The sequence below is a fragment of the Lonchura striata genome, chromosome Z (genome assembly GCF_046129695.1).
Source record: "Lonchura striata isolate bLonStr1 chromosome Z, bLonStr1.mat, whole genome shotgun sequence".
NCBI classification, from domain to species: domain Eukaryota; kingdom Metazoa; phylum Chordata; class Aves; order Passeriformes; family Estrildidae; genus Lonchura; species Lonchura striata.
The window spans coordinates 50,393,590-50,410,881 of record NC_134642.1 but is presented as its reverse complement, the minus strand read 5'-3'; the positions used below and the strand labels follow the sequence as shown (position 1 = coordinate 50,410,881).

Here is a 17,292-nt window from a genome sequence, read left to right as displayed (position 1 = left end):
CCAGTGCACTCCAAATTTGCCATACTAAGGGGAGATCATGATTTTGATTTGTTTCATCATCATCAGGTCCTAAGCATTTTTGCGGCATGGCCTGCTAACCTGACAGAATTGCTACACAATATCCTCAGTTTCCTGGAGATTATAGATCTTTCTTGGAAGCTAGTTGGAAGTGGTTACACTTTTGAAACTCTTTTGAGAATCCTTGTAAGTGATGAATACTGTGGAGAAAGGCTGAGAGATTGTTTAATCCCCCAAAGAGAAGGCATAATGGATATTTTATCGAAGTAAATACCTGATTGGGCAGGGGTTGAGAAAATGGAGCTGCTGTCAGTGATGCCTAAGGGCAGGACAATGATCACATATTGGAGAACAGGAAAGTCCCTTTAAATCAGGAAAAATTCTTCTGTTTATAAGAGTAAACAAACTTCAGAGTATTGCTTGAACACATGGTGTATCCGTCCTTCAAGATACTGAAAACCTGCAAAAGACGCTGACAGCCTGCTCTAGCTGAAAGTGCTTCAAGTAGTGCACAGGTTGGACCAGACAACCTTCAGAAGTCCATTTCAATGTCAACTCTACTCTGCTTCTACAGTATTTTCATTATTTCCTTACCTTGAAATTTGAATATCAGCTTCCTTATTTCAAACTGCTTGTTGTTATGTTACTGCAGAAGTTCACTGATTTGAGAGGTAATACCATACTTTTGCAAGTGTTGAGACCAATGCAGATAGACAGTTTGGGAATGTTGGAAAATACCATGTGGGAATTATAAAGGCAGAGAATTCTTCATCTTCTCTGTATTTTGTGAATGTTTGTATAGCTAATTCAGCTCCAAGAAGATTAGATACAAGTTGGTAATGCCCTTTCATAGCATCTAGGCTTTTTGTGTTACATTGAGCACTTCAGTGAGGCTGAAGGAATAATGGAGTTTGAAATGAGTGCTTATAATATATATTTATCAGTAAAAGTTATAAAACCGTTATATGTTTACAGCACAGAAAAGTTAATTCAAGCTGTAGAAGAAGATATCGAGCGTGAAAAGGTTGTGGCAGATGACATAATGAAAGACATGTCACAGGAAAATCAAGCTAAATATCTGGAGATAAAAGCTGCTAATGAGAAACTCTCCCAGGTTGGCTTGTTCCATTGTGCTTACCTAAAATATTTCTTAAACTGGCTTCTTGGGGTTTAGATAAAATTTAAATACAAAGAACTTGACAACAGACTAATACAATAAAAAAGCTTACTGGTATCTTAATCAATTGTAGAGGTACCTGAAAATAGAGCAATTGACTAAGACCAAATACGATGACTTCTTATATTTAATACTTTAAAAAGAAATAATGTTCACAACTTTCTGTTTGAATGTAGGGTTTGACATGCAGATTTTAAAAGCCACTGCAATACTTAGCTGTTTCATCATATAAAAAGCAAGCAAAAAGGGAAAATAACCCCAGCAATTTTTGTAGTTCACTTGAGTATAAAGTTTTCTCCTTGTGTAAAAAAGTGAATCTAACTTGCTTTTTCTATTATTATTATTATTATTATTATTATTATTATTATTATTATGCCTGAATATATCCTAAAAAATGAACCGAGCTATATAAAATGCTTGTTACTTCACTAATCCTTATGTTAACAACAGGAGTAACACTTCTAGGCTCTATGGGATGATCTAATTCAAACCATACTATCTTGAAAGTTCCTCTGTTCCTCTGTTGTCTGTACAGAGATAAGTTCTGTCTTTCCCATCTGTCTTGAAATGAGCTGAATCAGTAGTCAGTGCTTACCTATACCTTTCTGGACTGTGAAGAAACTGTCATGACTGGTTCAAATTTTAAAATTTGACTCTAAAATCCTGAAGTACAGGTAAGTTCTACTGATGGTACTGATCAAAAAAAAAAAAAAATAGTAGAAAAAGGGCAAACAATTTTTTTGGTAGTAGCCCAGCTGCAAATAACAAAGATAAGAGTAATGGAAAAGTTGGATGCTGAAAGCAAGTGTTTACTATGTCTGAGTTATGTGAAGGAGCTGGACAGTCTTGTCTTTCAAATTTTTAAGACAAATTTTTAAGAGCAGCAAAGGGACAGTTTACAGCATTTGGTACATACTAAGGTTTAGAGCAAAAAAGTAGTTAAGTAGTAATTTTTATCTGAATTTTGCTTCCTTTTTAGGAACTGGTTGTTCAACAGCAGGAATTGGATGCCCTAAATGTAAAGGAAGAGAGTCTAAGGGCTGTATGTATGATAACAAGTGGTCTCTATACTAACCTTCCCTGAATGCTACTATATAGAATAACACAGTTGAAAAAATACCTATAATTTATTTTCCTTAAATTTTCAGATACTGTAGGCTCATGTTCTAGTATGGGAAGGCATATCTGCCTCTCTGGTTTCCACTAATAATTTCTAATCAGTTTTGGGTAAAAGTACCTTATTGAGGAGCATTTTTTTCATATTGGGTCTTTCGTGAATAAAAGGATCTATGAGCTGAAGCATATAGTCAGAAAGTATAATTTTCAAATACTGCTAGATATTTTTAAGTCCTTTTGAATGTTGTACATAGTTTGAAATCCCCTAGAAACTGTGAAGTAATAAATCTCCTCAGAAAACTGGCCCAAGGAAGAACTTGTAAATCAAGAATTAACTGAATGGGATGTTCTATTCCAGAAAATGCAATATTGACAACATAGATTAAAAATTTTACTTTTTATTAAGTACTTTATAAAGTGCTTTATACTGTCTCTGTGCTTTTTGTAAAAAATAAGCTTGATTTGCAATGTATACGTAAGTGTTGCTTAACTAAAGCATGATTGCCGCAATGCTCTCTTCCCATCTGAAAATAGCTAGTAGGTGTTTGCTCTTCCCAACAGGAAATAGCACACTCTGGGGTGAAACAGGAAGCTGTGCAGTTGCATGAAAAGCTCCATGAACTCAAGGAACATCGAGATCGGATCATTGCTGAGGATAAGAACAAGGAATCTCCACAGGGGGAAAGAGAGAGATTACTAAAGCAGGCAAGAATAGAAAATGTTGTTACATAAAAGATTCTCCAAGTCAGTATTATTAGGGGTGATAATACTTGAAAATACATAGGTTTGAACTTTGCCTTTATTTGTGCTCTAGGCAGTGCAAATAATCTGACATTAAAAATAGTTAACAAATTGAAAAGTTGGGATATTTCAGGTTCAGCCAACACCTGGAAATCTATTGTAGTGGGTTCAGAGGAGTGCTGTGAAGATAATTCCAGGTCTGGAGCACCTCTTCTATGAAGACAAGATGAGATAGTTGGAGCTGTTCATCCTGGAGAAGAGAATGCTCTGAATAGACCCTATAGCAAAGTCCAGTACCTAAAGAGGGCTTATAAAAAGTGTGGGAGGACTTTTACACAGGCAGAAAATCATAGGATGGGGGAAACTCTTTTGAACTAAAAGACAGAAGATTTAGTCTAGATGTTATAAAGAAATTATTTACTGTGAAGGTGGTGAGGCACTGGAACATGTGGATGCCCCATCCCTGGAAGTGTTCAATGCCAGGTTGGATGGGGGCCCTAAGCAACCGGATCCTAAGCAACCTACCTGTGGGAGGGCTGGGGAGTAGGGGGAAGGGTGAGTTGGAAACAGGTGATCTTTAAAGTCCCTTCTAACCCAAACCATTCTATTATTTTAAGAAAACAAAATTGGTGCAGTGAGGTTTTCAGCTGGTTCTCTTGCTCCTATTCATGAGACATGGTAGTTGGGAAAACTGATCCAGTTGAACAGCTCTTGTAACTTAAATCCAGAGAGTACCCTTGTGAGGTACTGAACAGGTATACTAGTCCAGGAGTAATTGGATCAGTTTACAATGGCCTATACTGTAACTAGACATTTATACTTTATAGATTATTGGTCTGAATGACCAATGGTAAGTGTATTTGATTTTTTAAATATAATTTTTAAACATTTGGAAGACATAATGGCTGAATCATCACTTTTTGTTGGACTATGTCATAAATTTGTATTTTTCCCTGTATTTTGAATTCAGATTTTTTTTTATAATTTTCCTTTTTTCATTTGTAGATTTAATTTTGTATGTTAAAGTTGTTGAACTTTTTTATAGGTTAAAGATGATAGTCAAAAAATTGCAAGCATGGAAAGACAGTGAGTAACCCTATTATACTGTTGCTATAAATTATATGTATATTCTAAAGACACATGGCTGTGTTCCTTCACAAAGTCTATTTCTATAGACTTTTAGAACATCACCACATCTCCAAACCTATACTAGTCTTAACCTTCCATAGAATATGTTCTTCTATTTCAGGTAAACAACTTTTATAGTGCAAAGACATTTAGATCTGCATAATTATAAGATACTTTCATCCCTTAGGAACACACCTTGAGAATATAAATTCATAATAGCATTGACTTAAACTTGTTTAAGGTTGAAGAAGACAGTTATTTGTAAGAGCTACTTCTCTGAGACAGCTATGAAATTGAACTGTCATTACACTGCAGTCACAGATTTAAGTTTGTTTCTGTGTTCTTAAAACCTAAGAGTTAGAAAAGTTCCATTCTAAAGACTAGAAGGGCATTGCTTCTTGATTCTTAGGTAGTGGGCCTTTCCACAGACTGGCCAGAAAGTCAAGTAAATTTTATCGTAAATAGTAATGTATTGAGGGGGAGATAAAACAATACAGTATTTTCTGGTTTTGAGCCTTTTGATTTATCTTTCTTGAAAGAAAAACTGAGATAATTCATAAATTCTCTTAGAAACATTATTAAATTCTTTGAAGATGTATTCCCAACTATAATTATTGGTTAATTTTTAATGCATTTTAATTGGATAATAAGTTGCTTAGCATAATTTTTAAATAAATAACGATAACAAAGAATTATATTTCAGATTTTATGTAGAAATGTGTTAAAGGTGGTTTCATTTCACACTTTGATTGATTATGTAGCAGAGTGATTTGTTTGGAAATTTCTTAGTGGATTTTACTGAATACAGTTTAAGGAATACAGTTACTGCAGTTTAACAATTACATTGTACCTCTTCAAAGCTGAATAGCAACCAGCAGAGGGACTAGTTGAGTAAGTTAAGAATTACTGATAACTCAACAAAAATTGGCTTTTGTTGAGGAAAATTGGTTTTTTTTGAGGCAGAATTTCTATTTCATAAACAAAGGACTAAGTGACAGATGATTTACATATACCTTTTATAATAATAAGAATCATCCTGATATTCTTTTGGTTTTGATAAATTTATATTTTCTGTTTTTACTTGTGACTTTTCAGTTTTGTCTAAAGTTAAGTATTTTACAACACAGTTTTAACCTTGACTTTCATTATCTATTTGTTAGGTTGGCAGAAGTAAAAGAAAAAATAGATTATTTTAAAAAGGTCATTCAACAACTTGATACAGACCTGGAGAACCATCGAGGTAATATGATTAGAGTTGTAGCAGACTATGCAGAGCTGCGTCTGTTTATTCTATAACAAACTGTTATACCTAGGAGTTGCTTAAAACTTTGAGGTTTATGCAGTAAGTCAAATACTCATCAGCATGAGAAGTTCTGTGCCTACAGACAACAGCCTTTTCTTTTCAGACATAACAAATGGGAAATACCCACCTTTAGTGATACATGCAACAAGTTCCTATTGAAAACTACCATATAAAACAATAGGACAGCTGTCTGGTTTTCTGTCAAATTTTATTTTTAATATTGTTTGGGAAATAGAAGTTTATCTTGCTGGAAGCACTGCAGTCCAAACTCATATTTAGAAATGCTTTCATTAATTTTACCTTTTAAATTATCTGTTACACTGTCAGTGAATGTGGAATTGAGGATATTAAACAGCAATGTGTAAAGTATACTGAGTTCAGTATTATTTTTATCTGTCTTTGAAACTTCTTGGGTTGATCTTGGCAAGAAGAGGTTGTAAGCTGCCCAGTAATAGCCTTAGCTTATACTGACCTCCAGCAAATACATGTTGCTAGTGCTTAGGCTAGGTTAGTTTGGAATTTTCCTAGCACTGGAAATTATGGTTCTGTGGTTACTGGCTCTTCTGGAGGAAGTAACTTCAGTGTGAGGACAGGCTCCTAAAAGCTGTAAAAGGTTCTACATAAAATGAAGATCCATGCAATGGAAAACCTTCTTTTGATTCTAAGAAATCTTGTTCAAATAGGAATTACATAAATATATGCCTGCATTCTGAAAGTCCTTATAACAAATTATTTAACTTCTGTAGGATTAAGGAATTTATGTCCATTTTACTTTATGCCTTTTCTTGTGCAATCAATGTAAAATCTAGCTGTAAATTTCTCCAGGTAAATAAATATCTAAATCTGCCTCTAAACAAATATTTCAGACATCTGTTTATCATCTGTTGCATGGCAAAATATTCCATATTTCTACAGATACTTCACTTTTTTTTTGCAAATTTATTAAGACTGCTTTATTAGCTTTGTGTTTCCAGACAGTATCATAGCAAACTTTACTGTTCGTTAATTTTTCTTTTTTGTTTGGCTTGCAACCATTTTTTTATTTAACTTTGGAGAAATACAGAAGGTAAGAAGTGAGTTGCTTTTCACACTTTATAGTTCAGTGCATACACAAAATCATTTATTGCTGGACTGTATCTTTCACTATTTATTTAGAAAAATAAATCTGTTGAAGAAGAGTTTGAAGCATATGTAGGGGAAAGCACATGCTCTTTGTTAGCATATCAGAACCAATCAGAGTATTCAGAATCAAGTGGTATAATGCAGAGGGAATTATACACAGAGAGGGACTGAAGATATTCAAATAGAGCAGCTTTAAGACTCAGAAATGTTAACTCCCAGTGCTACCTTCCCTAGTGAATGGAGAGAAATAACAGAGGGCCATTTATGCTTCTGCTCTAAATCAGCATCTTAGTGTGTCCTTGAAATTCCTGTGGTCTCTCCCTCCCCAGTGACTTTGCTTCTGGATCAGTATTTAAACGTTATTATATAGCAGTCCCAAAATTCAGCTCTAAAGTTTTTTATGTAAATAGCAGGTGAAGTAGCCAGTAAACAAAATAGACATTTTAACTAAGTATTATTTAATATTTTAGGATAAATATTTCTGTGATAGAAATATTTCTGAGCAAATATTTTAGCAAAAAGACTAAACATATGATGTTGAAATAACTATTTTTAGGTTTTGCCTGAAAAAACCTAAATAAGTAAATAATTCACCCACTTATTACATGGCCTATATACTAGCAGTAAACTTTAATGATTAGTCAAAGTCATAATTAACTCATAATTCAACAGATTTAACCCTTCATACATTGAGGGCGAGGTTAAGATAAGTGTGTATTAATGACATATTTAAAAGAAAACTTACTGAAAACATATTTCAAAGTTGTGATCTTCAAATATTTTTTTCTTTAAACACTTGACAGATCTTGTTAGTCTGTTTCATAGCTCACCATTACTAGAATTTTTAAGAGTAGAGCAGGCTAAATCATTAACTATTTTGCAGGAGCCTTGCGTTGCAAAATGAAAGAGAGAGACCAGCAAGGAACAAAGCACAGCTGTACGGAAGCTGAATCAGAATCAAAGTCCTTTACGGCCCCTCATGTTTTCTTACTGTTTGTATATACCAGATATAAAAGGAAAGCATGGGGGTGCACAAATAAAAAGTCCTAGAGAAATTTGCTTGTTCAGTTTTATCTGTACTATTTGATTCTTCTACTTTGTATCCTTTAAAATAAATAATTATGTTAAAAAGTAAAACAGACTCAATTAAAAATTAGATGTTTGAACCTTAAAATTATTTCTAGGAAATGAATTGTCTCATTTTCTTGTGACAGATACATCAGGTGTCCAACTTTACTAATACATATAAATTATGAGTTAATTATAATCTGTAGTTGAATTTAAAAATAGGTGAATATGAATGTTATTCCTTACTTCAATACTAGTATATTGAAGGTGTATGGAAATGTTGTTTCCAACTTAATTGTAGAAAGCTTTCTGTGCATTTTATTTTCCTAGACCATTGCTTGTACAATTCTCCTGTTATTTCCCTTAGATTGTCACTTTCAAGCTGCATATCCTTATGAAAGTCCATTCTAATAGTTGAAAGTACATTTGAAGTGGCTCATATATTCAACAGTGCTGCAGAAAGTTTTAACTAATCGTAGTGCCCTGATACAAAGAAGCATTTCTTCTCTATTGCTGAAATTCACTTGACTTTAGAAAAACCCTGTGAACTTCCTTTGTCCAAACCAACTATTTATCTCACTCCTGTCAATCAGAAGTTGTAACCTTGAAAGATTGTCAAAATTGCATTGAGGCTCATTTATTACATTACCTTATTTTTTAATACAAAGATGTGTATGATATAGTTAGTTGAACTGACAAATTAAATGAAGTAGGATGAATCTTCTAATTCCTAGGCATGTAGAAATTTTATTTTTGAAACAGACATTTTGCCTCCCTGAAGGAATCCAGGCCTGAGACAATATAAAGTTAAATTAATGTTACATCTCTTGTAGGGGAAGAAAATTGGAAATACAAGGAGTTGAAGAAGAGGGAAGAAAGCATGGACAGTAAGTTGTCTAATTTTATTTAGTGTAATAACATATATATAAATATTATTAAGCCTAGTTACACTAAATCACAGGTTTTGTTTTACTATTAAAACAGATAATTTATAGCTGCAAAGAATTGATGTGCTGATCTTTGCATAAAGTTCTGTGGTCTTTTTTGATAATTGATATCTTACAGGACAGTCACAAATATTCAGAGTGTCTTTCAAGGCTTTTCATCAGCCATTAAATGTCTTAGGAGCACAACTTTATTTTAAGAAAGCAAAGCTATAATTAATGGATTGAGTGATTAATAGCAGAGCATCAACATGGAAGACTGTAAATATAAAGTAATACTTTAAAATTAGGGCTTCTCATATCTATTTGCTCAAGATGAATGTTGCTAAAACCTTGTCACATGTCAAAATTTTTAATGTTGTAGAGACTTTAGTAGCAACTTACAGAGGATGAAAACAACTGACTTTAAGTATATCTTATTCCTTGTATACTGTAGGAGACAGCTTACAAAAAAAGTTGGTCTGTTACTCAGCAAAAGGGAAAATGGTCAGTAAACATGCCATGGAGGTTCAAGGGATATACCTTTTTTTAAGGGATACTTTTTAAAGTGTTGCATAAAGATGAATAAAAACCACAGTGAGTTCCTGTGTTTTCAAATTGCCAGGTTTCCTGAGAAGCAAAGAGACAAAAGCTCCCTTAATCTGGATTTTCCATATTAATACAGATGGTCTCTGCAAGGCTTGACTTTTTGGGTTTTGGTTCTGCTTCTACTCTTCATTAAAGGTTATTGCTAAAGTTACAGACCAGTTAGTGATTTGGGGGACCGGAGACCTAAGAGATTTGGGAAAACATGCCAGGAGTCTTAAGGATGGGGAAAGAGCAAATATGGTGCCTATGTAGAGGAAGATGGGACATGGAAATACAGGTCAGTCAGACTAGTATCAGTTTCCAGAAATAATTTAGGAAAACTATGCAAGCTTACAGTATGTAAATGTTACAGGAATGGGAATATGAATAACACTAGTACTGATTTGTCAAGTACAAACAACTGTTTTTCCTTCTTTTGTGTAAAATACTGCAGAAAAAAGAAGGTGTAGCAGATTATATGTACTTTAATTTCAATACTACTTCTGTGTCTTGTGGTGTTCTTAGAAGCAAGCTAGGCAGATGTTGTATATTAATAACCTATATTGTGAATTAAGTTAAAAAAATCATTAATTCAGTGCCAAAATGAAAGGATGTACTCCATGGGATTTTGCAGATAATTTGTCAGATATTCAGGTTAGTCAGTATTTTCTTAATAAGTTGGATGATGGGACAGAGCATCTGACAGAACAGTTACAAAAATGGTGCATCAGAAAAGCTGAAATCATGTTGGAGGACATGGTTAGAATTTAGTATATATCTGTTATGTTAGAAATCAATTACAAAAAAGTTTGGAAAGGACTAAGTGTAAGTTTCTACACTTGGATAATCAACAGTGAAAATGCAGGGTAGGGAGGATTCACTAGGTACAGCTCTGTGTTATGGCTCATAGAGGGAAATAAAAAGTGAACATGGCTGAGCAGTATCAAGCTAACAAGGAAAATACCACAACAGTAGGTGTACCTTGGAGTGTAATTTTTTAGACATCTGAAGTAATCTTCTTCCTTGTGCATCAAAATTCTTCAGATGGGAGTTCTACACATAAAGAAGGGGGACTGTCAGTCCTGAAGAAAACTGATGGGGGTATGCAGAAAGCATGACCTTCAAGGAGATATAAAAATAATTTGTCTTTTATTTTAGAAAATTTATGACAGTTATCAAATGTGTAAAAAGGCTGTTCCACATAATAACAGAACAATTTATTTCTACATATATGTGGAGTATGGACAAGGAGTAACATACCACTAGATGCAGAAAGATTTCAGATTGGATATTAGTAAAAACTTCCCAACAATAAAATTTACCAAGCATTGAAACAGATTGTCCAGAACTGTAGGGTATCCATCTGGAGTTCTGTGTGTGAAGAATAGAGACAAACATCTGGATTACTGATGTAGAGCTGGTTTTGTCCTGGAGCAAGTGAATTAATTTGATAAGCTCTTGCACTCTCTTGCATTCAAGAGCTTTTATGAATCTGTGAAATACACAGCATTCAAATGAAACAGGGTCAATAAGCTGACAAGTTTCAAGGTCTCTACCACCTGGCTTTTAAAAAAAGAATTAAAGTAACCTATCTGAAACTGTAGTGCTTCCAATTTAATACAAAGTTGTGACTGGAAACAACATTGCAACCATAAAAGTAGGAGCTTTCTTTTTCATGTTTGTATATCTCTAGATTTTCTAGCGACTTTTGAAGATGTGAAGAGTCAGGTATCGGAGCGAAAGGCCCAAATAGAAGCCAGCATTGTTGCACTCCTGGAGTACTTGAGCAGGGTAAGCATGTGGCATTTCCATCCTCCTTTGGCAAGCTAGGACTTTAGACACACAGAACAGGAGAGTGGTTGGATAAAGAAGGATGGTGGATTTTATATATTTGTATTTATCTACATAATAGTCTCTTAAACTGGTTAAACATTAAACCACGTACAGCTGTAGTTAAAAAAAAGGATTTGTTTAATTTCTCTTTTTCTCAGGGAAGTGTTTTGAGCAGTATGCAATTTTGTAACTAGAACAAAGGAATACTTTCATAATTTCTTTAACTCTTCATCTCTTCTATAACTAACATTAATAACTATAAACATTTCCAAATACTGCATATAAAACCACTGCAATATTTTGCTTATCCAAAGTTTACAAATCTCAGTTCATGGGTATTCTGTCATTAGTGTTCCTGAACTAAAAATGTTTCAGTTGTCCCTCTGATCTACTAAAAGTATGTCTGAAATACCCTGATGTACAATATTTAATGTAAATGTTATAAATTAATAATAGTTCAGAGACTGTTCCCATTTCCAGTCTGGCATTTTTTTCGCTTTCCAGACTTGTATTCTTTTTAATGTTTTTGGCTCCCATGGATTTTTTATACTATAGAAAACTTTCATCTGGGTAATATTTTGATTCTATGATTATTTTAATTGTCTCTTACCTCTTTCAATATAGTATACCATAAGGTATATTTTAGTCACTGTTACTTACTTTACAACAGCCCTATATGGCATCACAGTTTATATTTGCTACATTTTTATTTCATCTGTGCTGGTCTGTCAATTCATCTTTTATCAGAAGTTGGCAGAATGCAAGTCATTCACATTTAAGACACTCAACAGAGTGTCATAGGACAGGAGAGTTTCTTACTTGTCCAGTTACCAGTTGTTGCTTAAAAAATACAGCATGTTCTTATTGTTGTTGGTAACACGCAGAATCTGAATCATATGAAACAAATTTCATCTGTTACCAATCAAGAGCTGAAGAGTATGCAGGAAGACCTCACTTTCAAATCAAACGAAATGCAGAAATCACAGAGCACTGCTAAGAATCTGATTACAGGTGAGATCAGCAGCAGATTTTCTAATTAATTCCTTAAAATAATAAAGACTATCTGCATTGTTACATTGGTATCATGTAGAAGATTTCCAAATATTAGGTATCAAATGATCTCCAAATATTAAAAGAGAGTGGTAAGTTCACAAATTGAAATGCTTGTCAGTAACAAGTTATTTATTTTCATAAAATTATCTCTATTTTGTTTTTTATTTATTTATATATATTATCTATTAAATATTGTGTACTGTGTATTTATAATAGGTATGTATGCTTATATATATTTTCCTTACTATTATCATTAAATTATCAGCTTCCTAGCACAGATATATGTTTAACAAGTGTATTTCAATACAAGGGTTGAATTGAGCTAGAATTTGATTTTACTAATACTTACCTCAAAATAAGATCTTTCATGATCTTGATAGAGTGTTTAATAAACTGAAACAGAGTGCTGCATAGTTATTTAATCATGTATTATTTGTAAATGTAGTTCTTGGTATCACTTACTTATGGTTTATGCTTTTCCAAATGATATGTACCACAGACAATTAACTGACAACAGTGAATAGCTCTCAAATCCTGAAGCTTCAGTTCTGCAGACTGAATACTCATTTTGACATTATTTTCTAAATATTCAAATACTTACTAGCCTCTTGAGCGTGTTCTCTGTAATTTCAAAAATGAGGCAGTAGTTTTCTTTAATTCCTGCAAGAAGTATCTCTTTAGTTCATTATTTGCACTGTTTATGGTAGAATTGTCCTCACAATTCTGTGTCTTTGCCAATATCATTATTGGTTCAGTAAACCTTTCCTTGTTTGTTTGGCTGAAAGGAAGGGGCAAGAATTAAGAACGATAAATCATTTTCTTAGAAGGTTGTTCCATGTTGTACTTCATAGTAATTTTCAAAATAGGAGCCAGTATTGTGACTTCAAAGTAGTTATGAGCAAATGAGATGTTTGGCACAAAATGTTAGAGAAATTGATTTTCTGTTGTATGATTTACCACTCATGTTTGCTTATCTGCAAATACTCATTTTGCTATTGTAGTGTAGTTTAAATTTCTGGGCCTGATATTAAAAGTTCAAATATGACTTTTTGTTCTTCCATATAAGCATAATTTCTGACTATTTTACAATACAAGGATGTTTTGGAAGCATGTAGTACTATGGAGGCATTATTGAAAGAAAAATTTCCAGACAGTTTTAACTTATTCCTAAGTAAATGTCAGCTGGGATTCACAGATAGTAAAACAAGATTATTTCCGAAATACAGTAAAACAAGATTATTTCAGAAATACAGTTTGCCCAGTTGAAGTTCCTTCTGATCTTTGAATCATACCACAGTCATCTTCAGGATTCTTTTGTTATTATTAAAATCTGTGTTTCCATATTTTCTTGTCGTAACAAAGATATAAAAAGTCCACCAGCAGAGCCCTTAAAAAAATAAAAAAGAAAAGGAAATCATGAAGGGTAAACAAAAGTGCTGATGGCATAATTTCCCAAAAACATTTCCCTAGGTTGCTGTAGTTTGTTCTGAGAATTTGCCATTGTGTATACACTGCATGCTAGATGCTTCAACTTTATGGCCTATCAGAAGGAACTGGGCTGCATCCTCTTCCTGTCTCTTTCCCTAGAGGAATTTTGAGTTTTTTTCAGTTTTTAGTTTTTTTCATTGAGTCTGCTGCTGAATAAGAATAAAATTTTCCTCTTACGGTTTCTTTCCTTTTCTCCAGAAAGTGTGAATGGAAGGAATATTCATTGCAGTCTCATCATAGTTGTATTAGACAGAACAGTCCAAGAAATTTTTTTTGCCTTTTTGGCATTTAGGTTGGTACTACTCTTTACATGTAAAATAAATTCCAACTGGTCAACTATGTATCATTTTAAAATAACAAAATACAGATATTGGAACAACTATATAAAAAGTGAAAATGCTGTGATGAGACCTAGGTAAATCCTCATGAACATCTATGATTGTTTCCTGTTACTTCTCTCCGATCCGAATTTATTTTATGATTTTATTTTTTACTGTTTCTGATCTAAAACTCTCATTTATTGTTGTCCTTAAGCATTTGTCTTTAAATCACAGTGCCATAGAAACAAGCAAAGTAAAGCAGTGATCTGTTCAGTTGTGGTTTACAATCTGTCATTGACCAATGCCAGAAACTTCATTGTGAAAGACTGAGCAGTTATAAAATGTTGTAGACACAGTGAATATGTTTTCTTAAGTCCTTTGCAGTGGAAGGCAGACTGTTAATTACTTTCATGTGAAGCAATCAAAAATATTTTAATTCAAAATCCTTCTTTTAATTTGCATGGGGATTTTTCGTATTTATATAAACGCTCTTTAGACATAGAGGACACTTTTAGTCTTACCTTATGGTTGATCTTTCCTCAAGATAATTGCAAATGGTACAAAAATCTTGATTTGCCTTTTTTTTTTTTTTTTGAGGTTCCTAAAGAAAGTGCTCTGTAATATGCCAGAAATGTTGACAGAAGTGAGTGTTTCACTCTAAAATATATGGTATAAATACTCAAGCAGAGAGATGAGTAGCAAAATCTTCCTCTGAGAGTGTTTTGATCACGTGAGATTTTCCCATATTAAGCCCACTGACAGAACAATACCCACTGTTTTGGGAAAGGTAAACTCTCCTTCTGTCACATGGACACATCTATTTTCTTCTGCCTTACTGCCTTGGTTAAGCTGGGGAGGAAATTTTCTGTCCTCTTTTCAGCAGATAAGTACAAATCTCAAGATGAAAACCTATGCCAAGAAAAGGTTTTTTGTGCAGTCTCATCCCTCTCAATAGCCCTTGTTGCCTGATACTTTGCAATGTAGGAAGAAAATTCCATTATCTGTATTATTCTTCTGAGTTAGACACAGATCTGGAACAAAAGATGATGTAGCCATGTGTTTTATGTTCAGAAGTGTGAATGAAATACAATGACAGGTGAGATTGCAAAACCATCCAAACTAAGTCTAGCCAACATCTAGTCCTTCCTGATGCCGGGTAGGTAACTTACCCCAAGACTGAGTCTAAGTATTTTTATTACTTCGTGTATCTGTATTGTTTCTTCTCTCCAATGTGTCTGGACAGTTTCAGTCTCTACAGTCCTCTTTATGTCAGAATCCACCCACAGTTCTAATTTCTTTAATTACATAACTCTGTTGTGTTTTTAATGGCATCTCAGAAGTAAATGCTGTATATTTGCAGCATTTTTGTAGCCTATATTGATGTTGTAAGCTGTGACACTTCTTTTTTGAAGAATATATGAAGGATGTATGAAAATGGTTTTTTGTACAAAGCAAAAGTTTACAGCAAGTTTTGCTATTAGTTGTCCTAAAACTAAGCCTTATCCATATTCAAGCAGTACAAATAAAAATAACATGATGCTAAAAAACTCCTAAAAATACTTCTTTGATTTGTCTGCACTTCTATTGCATTGCAATAAACGTTTTCTAAGTTATCACCACTGTTTTAAGATTATGGTGCTATAATTAACTGTGTGGTGCTATAAACATTACAAATAAATAATTGTGTGGTGCTATAAACATTACTGTGATACAGACCATCACACTTTCATTACTCTTCACTTATGGTTTATAATAAAATAATTGAAGTGTATGAGTCTGACTTGTGGCATCATTGTGAAGATCAATTTTTTTATTTCCTTCACATTAATAGCTCTCATAAATATAAAAAATCAGAAGTACATTTAGGGGCTGTTTATATTGGTTAAATATAGCATAAATCTTTATGTAATGGGCTCTGTATTTTGAAACAAAAAGTGCTGTTAATTAGAGATTGTGTTTCTGGTGATCTAGAGAGTCAAAAACTGCAGCTGGACCTACAGAAGATGGAACTGTTGGAGGGCAAGATGGTTGGTGAACTAGCTTCTCTTAAAGACAAAATTGAACAGACAAAAGCAGAGTTGGAGATCTACAATAATTTGCCAGCTCTGAAAGTATCAGGAGAAGAAAAGAAAAAGGTAATGAAAGGGATGAAACAAAGTGTGTGCTTTTGAACAGCTAGTGGAGGGGAATCTATTTTTTGTGACTGACAGTCCTTCTGACAGCTAAAAAACAGGATTGCACAACAGTGCAAATTAATCCGAGTAGTATATTGCTTATATGTATGATTTATTAACTTGGTACATGTAGCAGGTATTCATCTGGGTATCTTTTGATAGCCTCCTTCCACAAAGTCTCCCTATTCTATTTTAGCAATTCAGCTAAACTCTTAAGCAGTGTATGTCTACCCAAAGCTTTGAATTTAGCAATCTAACACAGAACACAAGCAAAAGAGAATTTTCTACAAATTCTTAATAACAACGTTCCCACTAGTGTTCTAACAGTATTGTCTAAGCATGCAACTTAGTCATAATAATTGATTATTATTTTTTGGATAGAGCATGCAGCAGAGAAAAGCATATGAGTTCTTTTTGCATATGCATGTGGTCTTGTTCTAAAAGGAAAAAAAGTAGTATCTTGAGAGGAAAATTGAAGTTATGTGCCTGAAGCCTACAGCAAATGAACTCATTCATTAATCAGCTTTTTCTGGGTTTTTTCCTAACTAGAAACTCAAGGATGACAAAGAAAAATTAACAAAATGCAGTCGTGCTTTTAAGAAAATAATGGAGCATTTGAATACAGAGTATGAGACACTAAAGAAGGAGCTGCAAGAAAATGAGACCCATTCTCAGGTATAGGTCAAGTTACATATTATCCTTCCAGTTGTGTGTTTCTTGGTTTTGGTTTTCTCATACACATGAAGCATTATGCAAACAGAATCTGTTTGTTCCTTTTCAGTGAGTTTTCAAAGTCATGTGTTTTAAGTGGGTAACCATATTTGTTGTTTTCAAACAAAACCTAATATTGTGCCAACAAATGGCTTGTAAGCTTTGGATTATTGAGAGATATTTTTCTGAGCTAAAAGTTATGTGAATCTTTTGTTTAAGTGTTTGTATTAATCTTGCTCAGAACTCTACCTTCTGCCCTTCCTTTGCTTAATTAGTTTGAGGACAAACTTAGAAAGAAACTGCAGGGGAAAAAACATCTCTACTAATTAGCTAAGATCCCTCTTGCTTTTAAAATACCTTTTGTTTTTAAATCTGTGCTGTTTATTCCATTTTCCTTTTTCCAGTTCTGCTTCTTGCAGGCCACTGAAGTTTTTAGAGTCTGTTCACATTTAAATAACTTTGGTATATATATGTATGTTTACATTTCAAAAGTGAATCAAGAAAGAAGATGTTTATTACCTCTTGAGTG

General features: G+C 33.5%; 1 protein-coding gene across 3 annotated transcripts in view; it reads left to right on the top strand.

Annotated features, from left to right (window-relative positions):
• IFT74 (intraflagellar transport 74) overlaps nucleotides 1-17,292 on the top strand; it is a 35,574-nt gene that overhangs the window by 13,512 nt on the left and 4,770 nt on the right. For 2 of the 3 annotated variants that reach the window (XM_021535937.3, XM_021535936.3), the window contains exons 9-18: nucleotides 994-1,132; nucleotides 2,175-2,237; nucleotides 2,873-3,016; nucleotides 4,098-4,138; nucleotides 5,341-5,420; nucleotides 8,507-8,560; nucleotides 10,878-10,975; nucleotides 11,902-12,028; nucleotides 15,850-16,013; nucleotides 16,602-16,727. In XM_021535937.3, the coding sequence (XP_021391612.2) occupies nucleotides 994-1,132; nucleotides 2,175-2,237; nucleotides 2,873-3,016; nucleotides 4,098-4,138; nucleotides 5,341-5,420; nucleotides 8,507-8,560; nucleotides 10,878-10,975; nucleotides 11,902-12,028; nucleotides 15,850-16,013; nucleotides 16,602-16,727 (1,036 nt within the window). The remainder of the gene's footprint in view (nucleotides 1-993; nucleotides 1,133-2,174; nucleotides 2,238-2,872; nucleotides 3,017-4,097; nucleotides 4,139-5,340; nucleotides 5,421-8,506; nucleotides 8,561-10,877; nucleotides 10,976-11,901; nucleotides 12,029-15,849; nucleotides 16,014-16,601; nucleotides 16,728-17,292) is intronic. The other variant, XM_077790336.1, reaches the window with a different exon arrangement.